A 23,458-nucleotide genomic window follows, 5' to 3' on the forward strand; every position below is an offset into this window, starting at 1 on the left:
AAGACACTGTTGAGAGTTGTAAACATTAAGGCAAAAGCATCATGTGTCTCCACTGTGATACATATTTCTCCTCCTCAATACATGTGACAAGTTTGCAAGAAACTATTAATTGCCTAAATGTTTTATTATTTCATTCTCCATGGTGGTAGTCTTAATTAAGAAGTTCAATAAATACTATACTATTCTAAAATGATTAGAGACAAGGAATTTGTTAGTTTAAAGAGCAGGGCAGCTTGGATATTGAATATAAAACAATGCCCATTTTTTAGAATATAGTGAAGTTGTAAGTTAAACCATTGCTAAATATTATATATTAAAGATAAAATATAAAATTTATTATTAGAATTTTAATCAAAGTCTTTTCACTGTCAATGAATATTTTTTAATACATGAAATAATGTCTCTGAACAAAGAACATGTCCCAGTCTCTCTTACATATGTAAATAATTAACTAGTATGTGCTCCAGTAAGTAGTTTCATTCCAATCAGGCTATTTCTCAGAATGTCAGAGTTTAGGGAGGATTCTGAGTTTCTTGTGAACCTTACCTCTGACATTAATTTTTTTGGCTTTGTTGATGATATTGAACTAAACATCAAAAGATAATAAACTAGATTTTTGTTGAAAACCTGCTGTGTTTGAGATCCACTAGGAAAAAGTAGGAAATGCTCTGTTCGAAGCATTACTGTGAAGACCCTTTGAACACTTACCAGTGTCAGATACAGATACATCACATCTGAACTGAAATCATGGCAATTGAAGTATCACATTCCTTTTTCATATAAAAATGTAATTTTTTCTCCTTACCTTGCTGTACAAAGGATCCATACACAAACCACATGGAGTTGTAGAGAGTAGTAGAACTCATGGATCCCATTTGTAATCGTGGGGGATTAAGCCAATTCAAAAGGTAGACCAGCAGACCCACAAGAAGGACTGTGCCAGCAATGCAAGCCCATAGAGAGAGGTCAAACGGTGCAAGACAGGCAAACATATCCACTGTCTTTTCAGCTCTTCGAAGTAGTACTCCCACCGAGTAGTCCATGTAACGAGTTGTAAAATCCACCACATTCTCTCGATCTGGGGTGATTGTTAAAGCAGAAATCCCTATGTCCGCTCTCTAAGAAATTGAAAGAGAAAAGAATTCATTAAGAGTGTGAAAAACAATTTGATTTATGACACTTTGGCTTGCCTTGAGGAAAAAAAAAAATAGATGCCTCAGGCAACATCTTAAGTCTTTTTTATATGAACTGAAAAACACTGCAGAGACTTCTTAGAGGAGAGTTGTGTGTGAATTTTGAATTTCTTATTGCAAACTATGCCCCACCAGAGTCAGACAAATTACCTTGTACATATTACCAGTGAAATAAGCATGTGAAATCAGTTAAGAATATTTTAGATGTAGATAATATCTGAAGGAAATTGTCTTTTTTTCTGGGGTCATTTTATCAAAGTCTTCATTAACACAGTTACAAAGGCAAAACTTATTCTAAAAAATTCTTTCTGAGAAAATGTTCCTGAGATAGCCAATATGTCTCTAACATGTGAATTATTAGGAAGTTTATTTTAAAAACTTAACATAGCCTTTTACCCTTTGTTTAGATTTCTCTGTATCAAAATTTATATTACTGAGCTCTAAACATATTAGTGTGTTAGAGCTTTCACATAGCACTAATTTATGTCATATACCAGAGATCTCTACCATGATCTTATTGAATAAACCTCAGAAACCTTTTAATTAGCAATTAAAAATTTAAGAAGAAAAATAATTCATCTTGGAGTTATATCCTCTCTTCTCAGTTTGTGTCACCCTAGATTGAGTGACAGCCCTCAAAATTATAGCATATGCTATTTTATTTATTTAAAGTGCATAGCAGAATTGCAGTGAGAACACTAAAAAATGACTTCAAATTTAGATTCTATGACATGAAAAACATATTTAAATATATAAAAGATGGCATCTTTGAAATAATGATCTGTAGCTAAGATTAAAGCTGTGGGAAACTCCTTCCAGACAAATGCAAACAATAGTAAATTATTTGTTGAACATTTTCATTATTTTTCTTTTTTATTGTTTTATGAAACAATATAGAAACTGACTTTATTGCTTTTGGGGACAAGAACAAATGAAAAATAACATGCCTAGTATAATGCTAAACCAACTTAGATAAATCTAATCTCTGAAGACATAGTCACAAAAATTTAATATTTAGTTAGAAAATATTTAAAATATATTTACATATATACATATACATTCTGTTCTTGCAGTTAATAAGTATAGAAGTCATATTAAAGCTATGTTTTTCTTATTCCAAAGCCTGTGCTCATAACACTTTACCATACTTCAAGAAATCATTATCTAAAAGACCATATTATAGGTAGTTAAGGTAACTGGTTTACGTAAAATTGTTAACTTAAGAAAGTCTGAAATGTTGTTTTTAAAATTTGTACTATTTACAATGCAACAAAGCCATATTAATTTCAGTACCATGAGTTTAGAATTAACTGAGAAGTAGTAAACTTAATAATTACTTATATGAAAATGGACTTACAGAGAAATAATTATGACTGCTTTCAAACTCATGTATTTATTTGTTATAGCTAGATATTAGGAACTGGGCCTTTTCAGATTGAAAATCTAATCTGGATCCTTAGCTCTCCAGTTCTAACTTTCTGAGCTTCAGTTTATCTATTTATGAAATAAATATAACTATGTTTACTATGACTACTGTGATCCTAATGGTGAATAAATAACTCTCCAAGAGTCAATCAGGCTCTCAGAAGGTACATTTATTTTTTCAGGACATTAAAGTGCTATGGATTAGTAATTTACTAATTGATGTATTGTGACCCAAGCATTTTATGACTCAAATAAAGTCAGAAAATTCCACCTAAGGAGATATTTACTGACAACACGTTGATTATTTTAAATGTTCATTAATAGTTTGCTGATAAATAATTAAATGTTTTACATTAAAATGATTAAGAATAGGAATTGTAATATACTGCTTTTCAGAGTAGAGACCTCTAGTATCACAAAGTGAATCTATCATGAGAAAAAGAATGATATCTATAATGTGTTTTTAATTTTTTTAAAAGGTAGCTAATTGTATTGCAGTTGCTAAAATATTTATTAAATATAATAATTACTTGTCATATTTCTATGGAGAACTTCCTGGTTCACTCTTAACACTTACTTATTTTTTTCTCAAGGAGAAATTCCCAGTCTCCCTGTGGAGGGCATATCAGAGTCACACAGCAGGGGGGAAAAGGAGGTTTACAGTTGTGAGTACATGAAACACAGAGTTTATCCTTGCATTAATATTAATTATTGTATTATTTTCCATATGGATAACAGCAAACCTACTTTTCCCCCACTCTGTATAATGGTCTTTTCCAACTGCACAAATACAGTTACATGGACACAGCATATATACACATGCACACACATTTTCCCCTCTCTGAGGTTTACATACACTATCCTAAGGAAGTGCTTTGGTCCATCCTTTAGAAACAATGATATAGCAGACCACTGTGTTTGGTATAAGTATGTGATGGTCCTTACTTATATTAGAGAAACTGTATTGAGGCAGAAAAAAAGCCAAGAACCACAGACCCAGTGGATGAAATTCGTGCACTGTGGGGGTTAGGGGGGGTGGTCACTCAGCCTGGCCTGCGCCCTCTCACAGTCTGGGAGCCCTGCGATTGATTGCCCCAAAGAGAAAGGGCCTGCCCACCCAGCCAGGGCTCCGTGATCGATCGCCCTGCAGAGGGAAGCCTACGCTACCCACAGCAGTGCCGCCGGCCAGGTAGCCTGGGCCTTCCTCTTTGGGGCGATTGATCGCAGGGCTCTGCCATCAATCGCCCCAAACAGGTAGGCCCTGCCCACCTGGCTGGGGCTCTGCGATGGATTGCCCCTGCAGAAGGAGGCCCCGCCCACTCACCACAGCCTGCTGGTTGGTGGCCTGGGCCTCCCTCTGCAAGGCGATCATGGGGCGATGGCCGGGGCCCCGACCAATCTCATCACACCCACCTTGGCTGGCCTGGCACCAGTGGGTGTCATAGCGTGGTCATCCAGACGGTCGTTCCTCTGTTTGGCTGTTCGGTCGATTTGCATATTACACTTTTATTATTATAGATGTATGTATGTATGTCAATTCACTTGTCCAGTTTTATACAATCACTTTTCAAATCTCTATTCTTTTGAAACCTTTAATGTTTTCACTTCCCCTCTATCTCTTGGAGGATGACCTCCACTGCTATTTTGTAGCAAACATAGAAAGTAGATTAAAATTCACACTTTTCACCTCTCAGCCTATATCCCACACCCAGGCTCTACTTAGTCTATATTTACAACAGAGGAGCTGTCCTCCTTCCTGTCTGAGGCCAATCCCCTCTCTGTAAGATACTTAAATTCCTGCCTTATGTATTCAACATCACCCTATAAACTGTAGATTTCCTATGTAAAGGTTATTGAACTCTTGCTCATTAGAATAAAAACAAAAAGAGAAAAGCCATTCCTTCTACTCCTTATGACCCCTGATTCTCATTATTATCTATCCTCGCTTTCTTTTGTCATAGTCAGTTTTCTTAAAGATTTGTCTCTATTTCCACAGCTCTCAGTCACACTGGGAAAACTCTTTTGTACCCATATTGTTGAGTACTTATTACTCAATGGACATAGCATGTCTTAATATTCACATTGCTGAACCAAATGGACATAATTTAGTGCTCATCTGTTTAGGCTTCTTGACAACATTTGAGAGTGATGATTGCTCCTTCCATCATAAAGATTCTTTTCCTTGGATTTCATGACATAATATAAGTCTCTTTCTCTGTTCCTTTTTCAAGCTTATGTTGACAATCCTCTGTCTTTTGGCCTATACTCTTTTCTCATTCAAGATTCTCTGTTGAGGTGATCCCATTCATGTCCATTACTTCCAAGTTTCTCATTTACATACAGATTTATAAATTTTATTTCAAGTTGAGTATTGGAGTCAAGACTGACTTATGCAACCACATACTTGACATTTCTACTAGATGTCTCAAAAAATCTCAAATTTAACATGGCCAAGATCATATTCATTATACTCAACTCTAACCAGTCCTCTCCCAGTGTCTCCTGCCTCAGTGAATATATTTCTATTTAAGTCTTCAAACATAGTGGCCTCATTATATTTCCCAGTGTTATGCACCTTATCTTGTCTGTCATTACTTATTTTACTTCTTGGGAATCCTAATATCCTTTCACTTCTCTACTATTCACAGCTCTCATCATTGCTTTCCAGGCTTCTTATCAGTCTACATGAAATCTATCTTTCCTCTTCTCTACCTTTCTGTAAAGAAAATCTGACCTGCCACAGTTGAAAGATTTTCAGTAGACGTGCATTGCTCGTAGGAAAAAGATAAAAATCTTTAGCATAGTCTAGGTATCTTTAGATAGACTGCCTGATAACAATCTTTCAAGTACTTTCACATTGAACCATTTTTTTCCCAACACTTTGTCCAGATGCATGGTCTTTGTATGTGCTGTTTCCATTGTCTGGATTGACCTTCCTAAAACTTCTCCAAGTAAACTCACACATATTCATTAATCCAGCTCAATTATTACTCCTTCAGGGAAGCTATACATGACTCCCTTTGATAAAAATAATAATTATTTTTAAAAAATAATTCTTTGAATATTTCTTGCCACTCCCTTCTGGCCTGCATAGTTTCTGTTGAGAAATCAGCTGACAGTCGTATGGGTGTTCCCTTGTAGGTAACTAACTGTTTTTCTCTTGCTGCTTTCAATATTCTCTCTTTGTCTTTTGCCCTTGGCATTTTAATTATGATGTGTCTTGGTGTGGTCCTCTTTGGATTCCTCTTGTTTAGGGTTCTGTGTGCTTCCTGAACTTATAAGTCTATTTCTTTCACCAGGTAGGGAAACTTTTCTGTCATTATTTCTTCAAATAGGTTTTCAATATTTTGCTCTCTCTCTTCTTCTGGTACTCCAAAAATTTGGATGTTGGTATGTTTAAAGTTGTCCCAGAGGCTCCTTACACTATCTTCATATTTTTGGATTCTTTTTTCTTTTTGTTTTCCTGGTTGGGTGTTTTTTTGTTTCCTCATATTTCAGATCTTTGGTTTGATTCTTGGGGTACATTGATCTATAGTTGAGTTTCTGTAGATTCTTTATTTCAGACAGTGTATGCTTAATTTCTGACTGGTCCTTTTCCATTTTTTTTTTTGGCATTCTCATTAAGGTCATTGAAGGTCTCACTAAGCTCCTTGAAGGTCTCATCAAGTTTCTCAGTGGTTTTTAGAAGACTCTTGAGTAACCTTATAAATGTGGTTTTGAACTCTATGTCGTCCAGTAGTTTGCTTTCCTCCATTTGTTTCATTCGTGACATGTTTCTTTGTCTCCACATTTTGGCTGCTTCCCTGTGTTGATGTAGTGGCTTTGTGTGGTAGGTGACCTATAGGGGCCAGTAGCTCAAAGTGATGAACAGCAAGAAGCTACAACCAAGATTACTCTACCCGGCAAAGCTATCATTCAGAATTGAAGGTCAGATAAAGAGCTTCACAGACAAGAAAAAGCTAAAGGAGTTCATCACCACCAAACCAGGATTACATGAAATGCTGAAGGGTATTCTTTAAGAAGAGGAAGAAGAAGAAAAAGGTAAAGATAAAAATTATGAACAACAAAATGACATCAAATACATACCTACCAACAAGTGAATCTAAAAATCAAGTGAATAAAAAATCTGATGAACAGAATGGACTGATGAATATAATACAATCAGGGACATAGAAAGGGAGTGGACTGACAATTCTCAGGGGGAAGGGGATGTGAGAGGTGCGGAAAGAGATTGGACAAAAATCTTACACCTATGGATGAAGACAGTGGTGGGGGGTAAGGGCATGGGGTGGGGTGGGGAATCAGGTGGAGGGGAGCTATGGGGGGAAAAAAAGAGGAACACCTGTAATAATCTGAACAATAAAGATTTATTAAAAAAATAATTATTGTTTACATTATCAGAAGCCTATATCCCTCACTTCTCCAGCAGTTATGACAGTTATAATTTTAAACATATTTGAATAATTCTTTGAATAATATCTGACTCTTCTACTATGTAACTATGAATGCAGGGATTATGATTTTGCTTTTTCTAATTTGACATATTCCTTGTATCTACCACACTTGTCCAGCTTAGATTCATAATTAATCAATATTTGCTTCACATATGAATGAATAAACATGAACATTTACTAGATGTTCATTACCTAATTTGTATATTTCCCTATTTTCTATATCTCTCTATTTTTTCAGAATTCCCAATAGATAGGAGTTTTTAAAGAATACAAAGAAAATGATAAAATAAAAATTTACTAACTTTTATAGCAGTAATAAGACATTTATATTTTGATGAATAATTACTTCAATAATTAAAATAAGTTTCTAGGTTTCTCAATATATTTATATTTATGTTATTTAAAATTAGTTAAGGTAATTAAGAGCTTACTATAGTAAGGTCAATATATTATAAAAGATTATATTTCAAATGTTTAATGTAAAAATGATGGTTTACATTTTGATAAGAACTAGCATTAAAACTGGAATATAAGTAATTTTTCAAACTATTTTAATTAAAACAGTTATAACATTTTTTTAAAGGAAATATAAGATTTGCATTCTTTCAAGTCAAGAAGAGGAGATAATACAATGGGATGACTAATTAGCCACATAATTATCGAATCTTAGAAGCTTAAGCTTAAGTTGAAAAACATTTTATTTAAATTTAATCTGAAATAAATGATCATATTGAATAAATAATCATCTAATTTATGCTTGATCATAATGTTAAGAATATTATATCAATTATACTGAAGTTATGCATTTATTTAATGCTTACTATATACCTAATGCCTTGCTATATATTCTACAAACATTATTTTATTTGCTACTAAAACTATTCCAATGGCCTCTTTACAATATGTATAATTTACATTTGAAGCATTCTAATTATTTTAAAACATTTATTTGATACTGACTTGATATGTACTGACCTATATCATTTATTAAGTGTCTTAGTTTTGTCATCTATAAATCACAGTATTAATCTAAATAGATCTGTGTTATGACAATCTTTCAAATACTTGAAGAACACTATCTTATTACTCATAAGGAAATATTATTTTAAACCTAAAAGTAATTTGCTTATTCAATCATTCTTTCCAAGATATGATTTCCATGTTCCTCAAAATACTAGCCATTCCCCTATGGAAATAGTATAATTCATCAATGTTTCCTCAACTGATATGGACAATATAAGTGTTTTTTGTTTTCTAATGTCATTGGAGTTTGAATCATTTTTATTAGGTAAATTACAACATATTTTTATACAAAGCTTAGGATCAAATACATTTTAAAATATTTTTAAATGAAACACTATCAATCTAGAAATTCTCATGAATCCTATGCAATTGATTTTGAAGCAAATGTTGGATTTTATATTGGTCCCTCAACAATTTAATTGTTTGGTTCTTTGTATCATTCACATCTGTCTGAAATATTTTTGAACCTTTACCTATCATCCATTATATCAAATTTTCTACTAGCTTTGGGTTATTTGTCAGTTATAGAACAGGCCTTTAATTCACGTTACTAGTAAAATATTGATGAAAAGTAAATGACAAAGTTCAAAGCATTGCAATTTGCCTCTAAAGTTTAAACTTCTACCCACTTTGGCGACAGCTCATTAGTTAACACTCTAGATATTTTTAAAAATCACCTATAAGTATTCTTTACTGCACTATCATCTATCTAGGTTTCTCCATGTAAGTGCTTTGTAAAAGCATTATTGAACTCAAAATACATGTGTAATCAGATATTCATTGTCTCATGAATAGTTAATGTTATCAAAAAAGAAAATGAACTGTTAAATTTTTTTACCACCTACAATATGTCTGATTAATAATCCACTCTGATGAAACTCAGTGCTTTGTCAGAATAAATTTATTTTTCTAATTCTGAATATGCCAATCTCTATAACATCTCTCTTTTTCATGTTTTGTACATATTATTTATAGTAACTCATATATCACCCCAGGAAAGGCATTCATTTCCCAGGATATCATTCCTTTGGACCTGGAAATTTTAACTTATTCAGAGTACTTATCATAAGCTTCAATTCTATTAAAATTTGCCCCCATATCATTCACACCTTAAATATTTTTTGCGCCAAGTGGAAGAAAATTAATTACTGAAGAGTTGTGGCACACATTTAACAAGCACTAGGTCTATCTCTGCCTATTCAACTTCTTAAACTTTACATATTCTGTTGCTCTTCATAAGAATAAGTTGTTCATAGATTTACAAACTTTTTAAACAGTTTTAAATATCATTGTATATTCTTTGGTCTTCAAATAATGTTTTAGTGTAAAAATTCCAGGTTTGCTTGGGAAAAGTAGTTATTGAAGAAATGCTAAAGGAGAAATACAGGGTGCAGAAGAGAGGGAAAGGACTAAAGGAAAGAAGGAGGGAGGGAAGGAAGAAGGAAGAATGTATTCATGTCTTATTAATGAAATATGACATGACTTTGGGCAAGTAGTCAAACCTTCATCATTTTAGATTACTTATGCTAAATCTCCTTATTGAGACCTTATTATATAATTGTCCTATTTTTGCTAATATAAGAATACAAATGTTTTGTTCTTAATACTTGAAATCTAAAGATTTTTAAAGGTCAACAGAACTTTCCAAGTAAATACAGCATATTAATTATTATTAATCTTAGTAGAAGTCAAACTATAAAGTACTGAGGGTAAGAAAAATGAGCAAATTGTCAAATTAAATACAAAGAATTAATTTTCTCAGTCAATTTTGATATATTTATTTGAAAAAAACGTAGATTTGTTTTAATATGTCACTATTATAAATTAATATTTTAGTTTTAACTACAAACATATAACACAATATCAGGTAGAATCAATTAAATTGTTGTTAAAATAACTTTTATTCAGAAATAAAGATCACATTTAATAAATCCAGAAAAATTTGAAAGAACAAAAAGTTATAAAGAAGTCTTTCAAATCCCAATAAAGCAACCGGTATTGGATTCCCTTAATGTTCTCAGATGTTTACTTTTAAACTTCTATTTAAGGTATTTGTGAACTCATTGAAAGGATGGTATTAATTTGATTATAGATTAGTGCATTGTATGACAACTAGCAATCCAATCAAAGACGAGTACTAAGGATATTTTATTACTACGACTGTTAGTACTACTATTTAAAATTTAGACTATGCTTACTATTCCCTACTTTACAATGATTAATTTAATTAATCTTCACAAGTACTCTGTGAAATACAAATATTAGCTCCATTTGATAGATAAGAAAATTGAGACACAGACAGATTAAGCAACTTTGCCTAAGGTCAGATAGCTAAAATTCAGGATTTCAATCCAGACAGGTTGTCTCCTGTGTCAACATAACTACTTTTTCACCCCAGAATAATTAGCCAACTACCTCAATATTGTTCTAGAAGAATCCATAATTTTTTTCCCTGAAATGACTCCTTCATCCTGTACTCTAACTAATGAATCCAGGATCATGTCTTACATGCTCTAGAATAGGACTGAAACCTCTGTTCTCAAAGGACTGGGTGAGGTTTCCTGTGAAACATTCTGGGGGGGACCTTTTATTCGGAGGAGTTCCTTGATAACATTTTTTGGTGGAAATTGTTCTGGGCTCTACTTTTTACTTGATTGGATTAGCTAGAGACTTGTCTCTTTTGTTGATATTTTCTAAGAACAAGAATTTAATTTACTATTTTTTCTTTTACCTTTTTACTTACTCCTTTTATTCTTATCTCCTGTTAAAATTTTTAATTTTTTTTTAGCTTTTGGAGGTGAAATTAAATATATTTATTTTCATTCTTTCATTTTTACTGATATGAATTTTTAATCTATGAGTCATTCCTTTAAATATCCTTTATAGTTTCAGATATAATTCAAAGTTTGTGGACAAATGTTCATGGAGAGGCCATAAAATGTGGCAGGGAAGGCTGTGAGTAGAGCAGATTGAGGGGTGGTGGTAAAATCAAAATTTCATTCTGAACATGTTGTGTTTAAGGTACCCATTAGACATCTAATAGGAAATGATGAGTGATAGTAAGAAATATGTCTGCAGTTCAGGTGAGAGGTCTGAGCTGTAGAAGCAAGTTTGAAAAGTGGCCAGCTTATAGATAATAATTGAATCCTTGAGACTGGAAGAAAATCTTGGTTGTGAGTTTCTCTCTCTCTCTCTCTCTTTCTCAATCTCTCTCCCCACCCCTCACCTCTCATCACTATCTAGCTCTTGGAGAACAAGAACTCTGTGTTCTATATTTTGTGTAGTCCCCACAATGCCAGCCACACATTAGGTCCCAATAAATGCTTACTGAATGCCAAGTAGGAAGCAAGCTACAAGTTATTTATAAACTGAAGTAGTTCCGGCATTATCCTGCAGCATTAAAAGGGATTTGAAAATAACATAATTTCTGCAGTTCCCGAGAGGAAATAACTTCATCTTCAAAGAAAAGAACCATCAGAAAGAGTTTTTTAGCGATTAGAGACTTTTTCAACTTTCTGAGAAGCCATCTTAAAGTGGCTTGTGCACAGAGCATATAGAAGCAATCTCTGCCTGAAACACCAAAACTGCAAATCCACATTTCAATAAAATGCTAACCAAGGATAATGTGGAGAATTGAGTGAATTTTTATTTTCATTACAGAAAAATTTTCCCATCATTTAAGAATTCACTTAAGATTGCTATTATAGATGTTTTTATAGCTCTGCAGGGGGGAGGAATATAAGTTTTCTGTAAACAAGAGAGTACTGGCTTCCAGAAACAGTTTGTCTCTATGAGAAGTGAATCTAGACTGGCTGTGCTCCTAGTGTGTCTATGAAGCATTAAGTGAAATACAAGGTAAGAGACACATTCAGATGACCTTGATTGGGAACTTCTGCAGTCACGCCCCTCCTTTGATACCCTTCAGCTGTGTTAGGTGCTCAGTTGTTTGCTTGTCTTAATCAGGGAAGTCTTATTTCAAAGTATGTTACTATAACATAATCAAATTACAGAGAAAAACTCAGAATCATGAGACTTAAAAGAATTGAAATCTAGAGTATCCAAATGGCAAGCAAGAGTAAACCCATGATTACCTTTCAAAGTATGGCTCTCCTTCTAAATATTCATTCTGTTATTATTCAGATATTACATTCTGATAGTAAGTGAACTTAAATCAAATTCTTCTAATGGAGTTGGTACATTCACTGCTAAATACTAGTGAATGTTTAAGATTCCAAATATAGTTCTGATGTGTAATAAAGGATGCTGCTATTTCTTTTTAATATTAATAACCTTTGTGTTGAGCAGTTCAGGTACTTAACCTTGCAAAAGTTCAAGGAAAGAGGGGATACATTCTCTATTACATCAACTACTTTCCTAGACCATGGTACATTTTTTTCTTTTCTGCTTTTTTTAGGAATACATTTTTTTTTTTTTTTTTACATTTTGTGAATGTATGCCCTCTTTCATTGCACAAGCACAATATCCCAACTACACTATGGGACATGTATTTGTGGGCTTGTCCAAAATCTCAACTGCCAAAACTTAGGGTGATTCCACACAGAAGTAACTAGCTGAAGAGGAACCTAGGGTCAAAATGATCTGCCAGCTTCTACGATCTTGATAAATTACTTCTGCTGCCCAATTTCTTCCTATAAAAATGTTAATGTTTATTACTTAGTTCACAGAGCAGAAAAACATAAAATGAACAAATACAGAAATCTGCCCCAAAAGAATATAAACTTGTTAGAACAACCTTCTTTCCTACAACAACCTGTTCAAAAGTAAGGGCTACTGAGAATGCCTTCAGTATAGGAACAGCCATATCATTGCACTGCATAGCTTTTTGGGGTCAAACAGCAATTATTATTTCAATTTACATTCTGTAAACATTTCGTCATAAAATACAGCATACAATTAAATCTCCCATCCAGGATCTAGGTGTTCTTAAACCAGTAGGGGGAAACGAAATCTTATCTATTAGCTAAAGAGAGGGGAGGCTGGCTTGTATTCTAGTCTTGGAAAGCTAGCAATGTAATTTTAACAGAATGGGAAAAAATCATAGCAAAGCACTAAGATGTCCAGGAAAGCTAACTAATAGGGTTCATTCTATAATTATCATATTATAGAAGGATCCCCCAATTGTACACAACTACAGAAATGAAGATGATCCTGAAGTACTAAACCAGATATTAAAAGTGGCTCTGCATTTCAGAGAATTCAGAGCCTTCCCTCGGAACATATTCTCTAACAAAGTAATTCACTTGGTTTCTCAAGTCAGAGATGATCAAATTTACAAAGTTTTATGTAATGGATTTACCTAATAAATTCTCCAAATCTTGCTCCTTACTTCATTTTATCTAATGACACCAATCTCTTGACTCAACTAGAGGCTAGTAATTTAGCATTTATTACAATAGAAATAATTCCCCAGCACAAAAAGTCCCTGTTTATCTGCTAAGGCAATTTCTGAAGTTCTCAGACTTTGCTTTACCATTCACGCAATATAGACCATTTCAATTTCCTTCCATTTCCCATATTTTCCACTGAGAGCTTATGTTTTACAAAACCTGGATCCCTAGTTCAGTGACTTCAAAGTCACTACTTTCAGGAAAACCTCCAAGCTCAGCCTCACAAAATCTCACTCATTTAGCAGATAGTGTGCACCCAATTGCTGACTCTACCACTTCTTTTTTTTATTGTCTAAAGTTTTACATATGTTTCCCTTTCCCTTTCTTAATTAGTCAGTTGACCATGGTACATTTTTACTATCCTCTTTCACTTGTAGCATATTTCTCTGTTTACAATTTCTAGACTAACATAGACTATTCTTTTATGAAATGAGCATCCTAAATAAATATGGCCAAATAATCTAAACACAATGCCTAAGATTATATCCATAGGCACATAAAAATTTTCATGGTTCAAGTGCTCTTTAACCTTTTGCACTTGGATGTCGAGTGTGACTCGACTTGGTTAGCATCAGTAGCAGCTCATATGTCGAATTGTATTGAATGTATCAATAATTTGAAATATAAAAAATCCAAATAAATAAGTTTGTATGAAAAGAAACTCCAGTTTTTTATTCTACTGCCGTGCTTTGTAAAATCTGGGGTATTTAAAAAATTAAATCCCGAGTAGAATAAAGGAATCAAGAAAAAAGCAAGCGAGTGCAAAGGGTTAAAAGTTACTTAGAGTATCCTCCCCCAAATCTGCACTCCTTTTTACACCTGGAAGTTATCTTTCTCATTAATTTTACCCCAAACCATGACCGTAGATAGATGAAATTCCAGGTAATAGATGGCATTTCAATAGCCTATAGTGGATCTCAGGATTTATGTAGCCTCGAGTTATGAGATTTTTTTCATCTTAGCACCAGTCTTTATAACACCTTGGCTTTGACTAATTCAGTAGTCTGTGAATTTATATCTTATAACCCAACACATTTTTTTAAATTCTACATATTTTACTGCCTTTTTACTTGTCTTCTTCTGTAAGTTCTCTTTAAACCTAAGAGCCATTCCTAGATGCATCATACCCATTGGCAAATACTCTCTGTTCTTTAGCTTTGATTCAAGAATGATTATGCACTACTTATCTGTGCTTGCCATCTATTAGACCAAGTGCTTAATGATTCAAGTTCTTTATCTGATTGAATTGCTCCTTACTGTTTGCAATGTCTGCCAATTAAATATCACCTGCAAATTTAGAAAATTGCTCCTATAACCATTCAGTAAGTAATTTGCATCTACATAATTTATTTCCTTTCACAGATCTTCTCCTTCATCAGTGTTAAATCTTTCCTTATAAACAACAAATGTTTTTGGTCATTTTTTTTCTCTTCTACTTATATACACAGCTGTGTGGTCTCCCACATCTATACTCCAGCTCCATCCTATATTTATATCAAGTGGATTCTTTGAACACTCATCATTCAGACATACAAGCATACATTCCTATGACCACATTCACTTTTTTAACTTCCTGCCTGACTATAGCTGACGTACTCTGGGAAACTCAATCAGTCCATTAATGCTTGTTTAGTCTAATTTAAGAATTAAAATCTTAATCATTGTCCAATTTAAATGGTCTATAATTGCCTCTTTTCTCTTCACATATTTTGATCCTGACTCCCTTTCCAAAGCTATGTGTTTATTTCACAAGGCTTGTGAGCATTTATCAGGGACAAGTGTATGTAGGGGGAGGGGTTCTTTGATGAGTGAGTTTTACTGATGGATACAGATATTTTCAAGACTGGTTTGCAATAATGGAAAAATATAATCAAAATATGTAATGGTTTTTGTTTTGGTAACCATGGGGCTATTTGGTAGTCTTCAGGCATCCCAGTGAAGACTCTCTTCATCCACAAGCTCCTCAGATTCTGCCTTCTCCTGAACCCAGTGGGTGGTTTGCTCAAGAGGCAGCATCTGGTCTTTGTCCTAACTAATTAGCTCTGCCTCCTTCAGAGTAATGGGATTATTACAAACTTAACATCTTGAGAAATGGAGATGAGAATGGGGATAAATGTGGTGCCTCATAAAACTTGTTCTGGTGGCCCAGACAGTCCCAACTCCACGGACCTATCTTTATGCCTCATGCCTTCCCAATTGCCGCTAGCATCCCCCTTTTCAGTGCAGATCCCCTAAACTCTTCTTCCCAAGTGAGCTCTCTCCTCCCTCTAGCTTTTTTGTCTCTCCCAGTAGCAAAATTAACTCCTTATCTGGGCTCAAGTTCAATAATTTAGGGCCTTACATAACCATTTTGTGCATGATATTCATGTTAATCCAACATTCCCAATTTAGTTTTCATAATGGAGTGAGAGGAATACTTGTATTTCCTAAACTGCTTTTTGTTTGTTTTTTAGTCATAAACAACATTCACATGGTTTCATGTGCACATTTACTGCTCCTAGATAATTCCATTATGATACTCTTTAGGTACCACAAAATCAAAATGTCTACAGCCAAACTCTGTATCTCTGTTGCCCTTTTCCAATCTGCTCTCTTTCTGTAGACCCTATTTCTGTCCTGACTGTCCATCTGCTCATTTTCCTCCGATACATTTCTCACTGAGTCTCAACAACCCCATTATCTTCTCCTCCAAGTTATTAAGTTCCAGTAATTATATCTTAGAATATTGTTTTCTCAAAATCATCCTTTTTGTTAATCTCCGATCATTACTGTTTTGGTTTAGGCACTCCTTTGTTCCTCTCTAGACTGTTGAAAAAGCCATTTGTCTGTTTCCTTCTTTACTCCAATGCATCCTTGGCCCTACCTCAGCTATCTTTCTTAAAGCTAAATTAAATCTCAGTTTTTCTTATGTAAAAACCTTTAAATCTTTTATAATTTTCACTGTCTATATGATAAAGTCCAAACTCTTTAGCATGGCAAACATGCTTTTATAATTATCCCTATTGTTGCCTCTCCCACTCCCACTCATCTTCAAGACCTAGCTCAAATTTCTCCCCTTCTGTGAAATCTTTTCAACTCTTCAGGCAAAGGTTGCCACTCCGCCCCTGGGTTGCCATGGCACCCTGTATGTATTATCCTATGGCATTTATAGCACTGCGTTTTAATTATTTATTTACACATTTGTCTTCCCTGTACACTATGAGATCTTTGAAGGCAAGAACAATGTCTTCCACTCCTTTGAATTTATGATGCTAGGCACATCGCCCAGAATGTTGCATGCATTCAAAAATGTGTGGGGATAAATGGATGAATATAGGGCATTCTGCTTGGTATACAAAGTAAAAAAAAACTTCAGCCTTCTGGTTTCCAAAAGAGGACTAGGCAAAGAAAAGGCCACTATATCTATACTAGTATACCTACACCTATAGCTATACCTATACCTATACCTACACCTACAGCCTCATATTTCAAAAACCTAGTTTGAAAAAAAAGTGAAATAGGTGATTTTAGAAGACAATATTACCAGGAGATGGATATGGTTTGAAAGCCTTATGGAGCAAAGCAGGAGTTTAACTAGGGTTGAAAATTTAGGAAGATGAAGTGAGTAAGGACAAATGAGGCAGACTGAAGTTGAATGTGATCTATATGGAGTGTGACAAAATGTAAGTGGGAAGTGAGACATAGACTGCAGAAAATAATGCATGCCTTTCTAAGGTGTTTCAGTTTTTCTTAGACAAGAGAGATGTGACAGGTTTTTAAGAAAGAATTGGGATATTTTGAGAAGTTTAGAGATGCAAATGTTTTTAGTCACTCCCCAAATCCCTCTTTATATAATCTCATTTTTGTCTTCTACTCATACCCATCCAAACTCCATCTGAACCTTCTTTGAATGTGCAGGTCTTAAAAACCTATGCTGAATGGTTTCTGAGCAATATTTTCATCACTGTCATATGACTTGGTTTATTAAACTGCTTTTCAAACCAAACTTACACTGGAACTCTGTTCCCCTATGTAAACTCCTAAGGGAATTTAGCACTTGGATTATGGATTCAAACTGACTGAGTTTGAATCATGAATTCTCTACAACTTGTCTAAGTGACCATGGGCAAGTCCCATGATCTCTCTGTTTCATTTCCGCAGTATCTATCTCATAGGGATGTTGTGGATACTGAGAACTAATAAATGCACAGTATGTAGGCTTTATCAGCAATAGTAAGCCCTCTATAAGTGCTAATAATTATTATTTGGTCAATTTCAAACCATGTTTTTTAATTTCCTCAGGTACCTGTGTTAATTGCCAGTGCTGTCAAGATTATTGCTGACTAAAATATGACTCTAATTGTAGTGATACTATATTTTTATTATAAAACACAGCATATAAAATAGTTCCAAGCTATATAACACAGAGCTGTAGCTTTTTCTTTATAAAATCACTAATCATTTGTATTTTACATATATACCTTATTTTTTTTACCTTTATTAATTGCCCTATTCCACTACAATAGATTTCCTTTTAGATTTATATTGTCTATCAGTTTCCTCTTTTAAAACTATAAATTTATGTCTTTATAGCATTACCTTCTGGGATCTTAGTATTTTCTTATGGATTTTATGACCTCTTTATGACTTGTTTAACTACTACAGTTTTTTATTTGCTAATGATTAAAATATTTGTGTCCATGTAACCATTGTTGGTATCCATGTAACGTAAACCATTATTTTTAAGCCTCTGAAAGATACCTTTTGTTTTGCCTGTCCCGTATTTTCCCTTCTAATAACAGCACCCCAACTTCTTGCGGGATCAGCATTGTCCCATGCTGCTTCAAGTGTTTACACTGAGCTACTGCTACCCTAAGTGCTCAAGGTGTCCTCATGGTGCAGCCCTGGTGCTGAAAACACTGCCCTCCCAGCTACCTCGGTGCTGAAACTGTATAAAAACTGAGGTTCTTTGTTGGAACTGTTGATAAAGAGAATCTATGACCCTGGCTGGGTGGCTCAGTTGGTTGGTGCATATGACCATTTTTGGGTTGATTCCCAGTCAGGACATATACCTAGTTTGGGAGCTTGAGACCCGGTTGGGGATCAATGTTTCTCTCTGGCATTGATGTTTTCTTCTTCTTCCTCCTCCTCCTCTCCTCCTCCTCCTCTTCCTTCTCTCTCCTCTCTCTCTTCTCTCTCTCTCTCTCTCTCTCTCTCTCTTTCTCTCAAAATCAATAGAAAACATATGCTTGAGTGAGGATTAAAAAAAACTGAGAATCTATGTTGATATTGGAATAGGTAAGAGAATGAAATCTAAGTCTGGACTTGCTGAAAATCACTTTGCTGACACAAAAGGAGGGCCTGCCTGAGAACTGGGACAACACAATGAAAAGCAGAGCTGAGATGAAGAGAGCAGATATGAAGGCCTGAAGAGATGAGCCTGGATCTCATCCCTGGATAGTGATAAGCCATTAAAGTATCCGTTCATTTCCATTGGACCATCATTTGAAACCAAAGACCTCTAATTAATTTGGCTTGGAAAGTATGGGAAGATTATTTTTAAGATAGAGAATAACTTGAGTTTGTTTTTAAGCACTGAGAATGGAACGAAAATGTGAAAGATTGATATATAAGAGAAACAAAGTAAAGAAAGACAGAGGGGCACTTTAATTTCACTCTATGCTAATTAGTCTCAGATGTATCTTTCCAGCCAGGTTACTTACCTGAACTCCAGACTCATATCAAGTTACTTAGTTCATTTTCTGTTCGGATAGCTCCAGGAAGGTGTATCCATCGTAGTTAAGAGAATAGGATCTGATGTCAAACAACTTGAACTCATATTTGAGTTCTTCTATTTATTAGCTATATGACCTTGAGCAAGTTACTTAATCTTTTGTGCCTGGGTTTTATTATCTACATAATGGGGATATAATTATATATATTTATAAGTATTTTTGAGTATATTTGTGAGGATTTAAGGAGTCAGTACTCATAAAGCTTTGGAATAGCATTCAGCTATTTGAAAATGCTAATTACTATTATTACTCATTTCCAAAATATTAGTTTTGCATATGCACTCTCTACCCAAATATTCCTTCTTTAGTTCTTATGCTAGTAAATGATCCCACTCTCAATTCAATTGTAGTGAAGTGGGAGTGACTGAATATAGTGAGCTATGTGGATTAAAAAACTAAAATGTAGCCTTGCAATAAAGATGTTAATTTCTTTTAGACAAGGCTAAACTTAGTAGGTTGATTGATTTTATTAGAGAACAATGAGATAGCATTGAAAGATTTTAATAACAGGAATGTTACTATCTGATGTATAGCATAAAAGATCACTTGACTGCTATTCATTCTTTGATGTAAAAATATTTTCTAGATACTGAAATTTCAGTGGTACATCAGATGTATCAACTCTCTGCCCCAATTAAGCTTACATTTTAGCAGGGAAAGATGAACAAGTAGGTGCATAGCAAGATGGTGATATGTGTTACAAAGAACAGTAAACCAGGCTAAGGGGAGATAGGTAGTGCAGAGGGTAGACGTTGCTTGAATAGGTTGGCCATGGAAGGCCTCTCTAATAATAACTTTTCAGCAGAGCCTGGGGGGAATTTGAGGTGGAGGGAAAGATATCTGGGGGAAGATTATTCTAGGAAGATGGTTCAAGAAGTTCAAAAGGCCAAGTTCAGCAAGTGGTGGAAGTGGGAGAAGGACTGTGGGCTTGGAGCACAGGCGTGAGGGAGAAACAGAGGAGGTCACACGAGAATCAGTAGGGCAGAGTATGCAAATAATTTTAAGGATGGTTTTTACTCCAAGTTGGATGGGAAGGTTATCAAATGGCTTTCAGCAAAAGAGTGACTAAATCATTTGACTGCTGTGTTAAAATGTATTGAAGGCAGTCAGGAGTGGAAAGAGGGAGAATGACGGGAAATCTAGAGCTGCAATCCAAGTGAGAGATGCCCACGGCTACAAGTAATGTAGGGAGTAGAGCTGGGGAAATGGGAACAAAGGAAGTCTTTCTCCGCTTCTGTGGCTGAAAAGATAAGATACAAAACCTTCAATGAGAAGACAGCACTGGCTTTGCTCTTCCTCGTCTAATCTAGAAGCAAATCCTGTTTCTCTTTTCTCTTCCCCATCTAATCTGTCAACAGATCCTGTCAGTCTGCCTTCAAAAATATACGTTGAACTCATTACATTTTTAAAATATATAACCTGAGGAAAATTTTACCAATTTGTCAGAGTCAGCTGTTAAGAAGAGTCTTGTTTGCCTTCCCTGAAACATATTCCTGAATTCATTTTCTTGATAATCACAATTCTACAGATGTGGATAAAGCTATTCAAAAAGTTTAAAAACTCTCATAGGCTCATGTGGCTAGTAAATGTGTTAATGGTATCAACAATTAATGTTCTGTTCTAATCCAAAGTCTTTGTGTTGCCTTTAAGGAAAAGAGAAGTCCTAACCAGTTTGGCTCAGTGGATAGAGCATCGGCCTGCATACTCAAGGGTCCCAGGTTCGATTCCGGTCAAGGGCATGTACCTTGGTTGCGGGCACATCCCCAGTAGGAGGTGTGCAGGAGGCAGTTGATTGATGTTTCTCTCTCATCAATGTTTCTAACTCTCTATCCCTCTCCCTTCCTCTCTGTAAAAAAATCAATAAAAAATATTTTTTTTTTAAAGGATAAGAGAATACATGGAAGGATTTTGAGATTGAAGAGTAAGAAAACAAGGAACTCACACTAGATTCTCATAGTATTTGCAGTAAACTATGAGCCTTAACAACTAAAGATGAGAAGGGTATCAAGAATGGAGAGTGGGGCTATAAATGGAAACTTAAAAAGAATGGGAAATGTTTGGAATAGCCATTGTAGAGATGAAAAAAAAAAAGAATCAATATCTAATGAATTAAAGGACGCTGGAGAATCAGTAAAAGCTCTATTGATAATTTAGCTACGATGGTGTAGACATGAACTCAGTCAGCCAAATACCATGAACTTCTATAGCAGTAACCTATTATTCATATGTAGGATCATAGAGTGGAAATGAGGATGAACACAGAAGGCACAGGAAAAGATCAAGAGCTTCAGGATGCCCTGTGGGGGAAATTATCCTTATTTTGAGTTTCCATTGAGTGAAAATTTACTTCTATCACTTTCATGATTTACTAGAGACTATGAAGTATATTTGTTTTCTCAAATACTGGATTTCTGCTCTCTATTAATGAGACTCTATGCATGTGACCTCCCTTGTATTTTATTAATTACATGCGTGCCTTCTGGGTGGTGGTGGTGGGGGGGCTTGTCTTATCACCTCCACTAGATAGACTTCACAATATTTTCTTCTCATGCATTGAAAACTTAGAGACTTGGCTAAATATTCCTCTTCACCTCCAAACCTCCGAACCTCCTAATAGATGTCAGTCTCAATGTAGATGTCTCTTACAACAATCATTGTGGGCCATTTTTAAAAAATAGACTTTATCTTTTTAAAGTAGTTCTGATTTACAGAAAAATTGAACATACTAGTAAAGTACAGAAAGTTCCTATATACCACCCCCTATCCCTGCCATGCCATACCCCTCCACTCCACCCTACTTTTCCCTGTTATTAACATCTTGTATTAGTGAGGTACATTTGTTACAACTGAATCAATGTAGACAGTATTACTAACTAAAGTTAATTGTTTATATTAGGGTTCACTATTTCAGTGGGTTTTGACAAATGCATAATATCATGTATCCACCATTACAGAATATTCCTATTTCCTATGAATATTCCTCTCTCCCATTTAAACTCCAATTCCTTTTGTCTCTTCAAATGTTCTGTTATGACCCACAAAGTCAACATCTATATTTCAGTCTCTGGTTAATGCTTTCTCTCTTACTAGATTTTTCATATCTTCAATTTTACTTCACCTGCTTTCAACCTTATATTTACATTCTGATTAATTTTTCCAAAATTTTATCCAGGTCTATCTCCCCAGTCATGACCATGCTTCCTTGAACATTTTAGCTTTTCTTCCATCTCTATTTCCTGCCAAGTTTATTCAACGCTGATATGTATGTTTTAATCTTCCATTCTCTTACACTGGGCCTTTATTTTCAGCTGAAGAAAGTGACACTATGGTGCAGACTAGTAGCAATGAAAAGTGGCAGTGTTAAATAAACTTCAGCTTAATCCTCAGCACCACTGATCCATCCTTTTATCTACTTTGATTTAGCATCACCATCACTGCCTTCAATATTTAACTCTCCCAATCTCCTGTACACTATTACATAGTACTTGTCCCCATTAATGTCAACAGACTTCATATCCTATTTTTTTTTCAAGAAATTTGAAGCATTGATATATGATCTCCTTCAACCCTCTAACCTCTTGCCTCTAGATTTAAGGATTACCAGACACATTCTCACAATGTTTTTTTTTTTATTATTTTCCCAGTATTAAAAAAAACATATTCATCCCCCCAAAATAAATTCTCAATCTAAATTTTATTCTATTTTCTTTGGGATCTTTATCTCTCACATATTAACTTCCTTTTCTTATATTAAATTCTCCTTTATTTTCCTTCCTCAGTTTATAATTATACTCAGGTTTCTCTTAATTGAAAAGCAAACAAAATAACAAAAGCTCTACCAATATAAATAAACTCTTTCTCTCTTCTCTTTCCCATCCAAACTTTCTGAAAGAGTAATATATACATGTTCTGTTACAGCATGCAACTCCAAGTTTTTCCATAACCTTTAGCAATCTGGCTTCTTTCCTCCCTGTGCTACCAAAGCAGTTCAGGCTTAAGTTACCCAAAAGTCCCGAAGAGCCATCTTAGTGGACATTTGCAAGTTCTCATGGCAAATATTTTGGACATTGCTAGTCATAGCTTTGTTTTTGAAACTCTTTTATCCTAACTGACCTCTTCTCAGTTATTCTTTGACTTCTTATTTATTCTCAATTGTTTTTTCTTCACAGACTTTTCTTCTG

At 34.6% G+C, this 23,458-nt stretch overlaps 1 protein-coding gene across 1 annotated transcript in view; it reads right to left on the reverse strand.

The window, feature by feature from the left end:
- The window catches only part of GRID2 (glutamate ionotropic receptor delta type subunit 2), a 1,386,076-nt gene that overhangs the window by 304,680 nt on the left and 1,057,938 nt on the right, over positions 1–23,458 (reverse strand). Inside the window, exon 11 of the mRNA XM_008143549.3 lies at positions 806–1,118. Within this exon, the coding sequence (XP_008141771.1) occupies positions 806–1,118 (313 nt within the window). The remainder of the gene's footprint in view (positions 1–805; positions 1,119–23,458) is intronic.

The sequence above is a fragment of the Eptesicus fuscus genome, chromosome 2, assembly GCF_027574615.1.
Source record: "Eptesicus fuscus isolate TK198812 chromosome 2, DD_ASM_mEF_20220401, whole genome shotgun sequence".
Taxonomy (NCBI): Eukaryota; Metazoa; Chordata; class Mammalia; order Chiroptera; family Vespertilionidae; genus Eptesicus; species Eptesicus fuscus.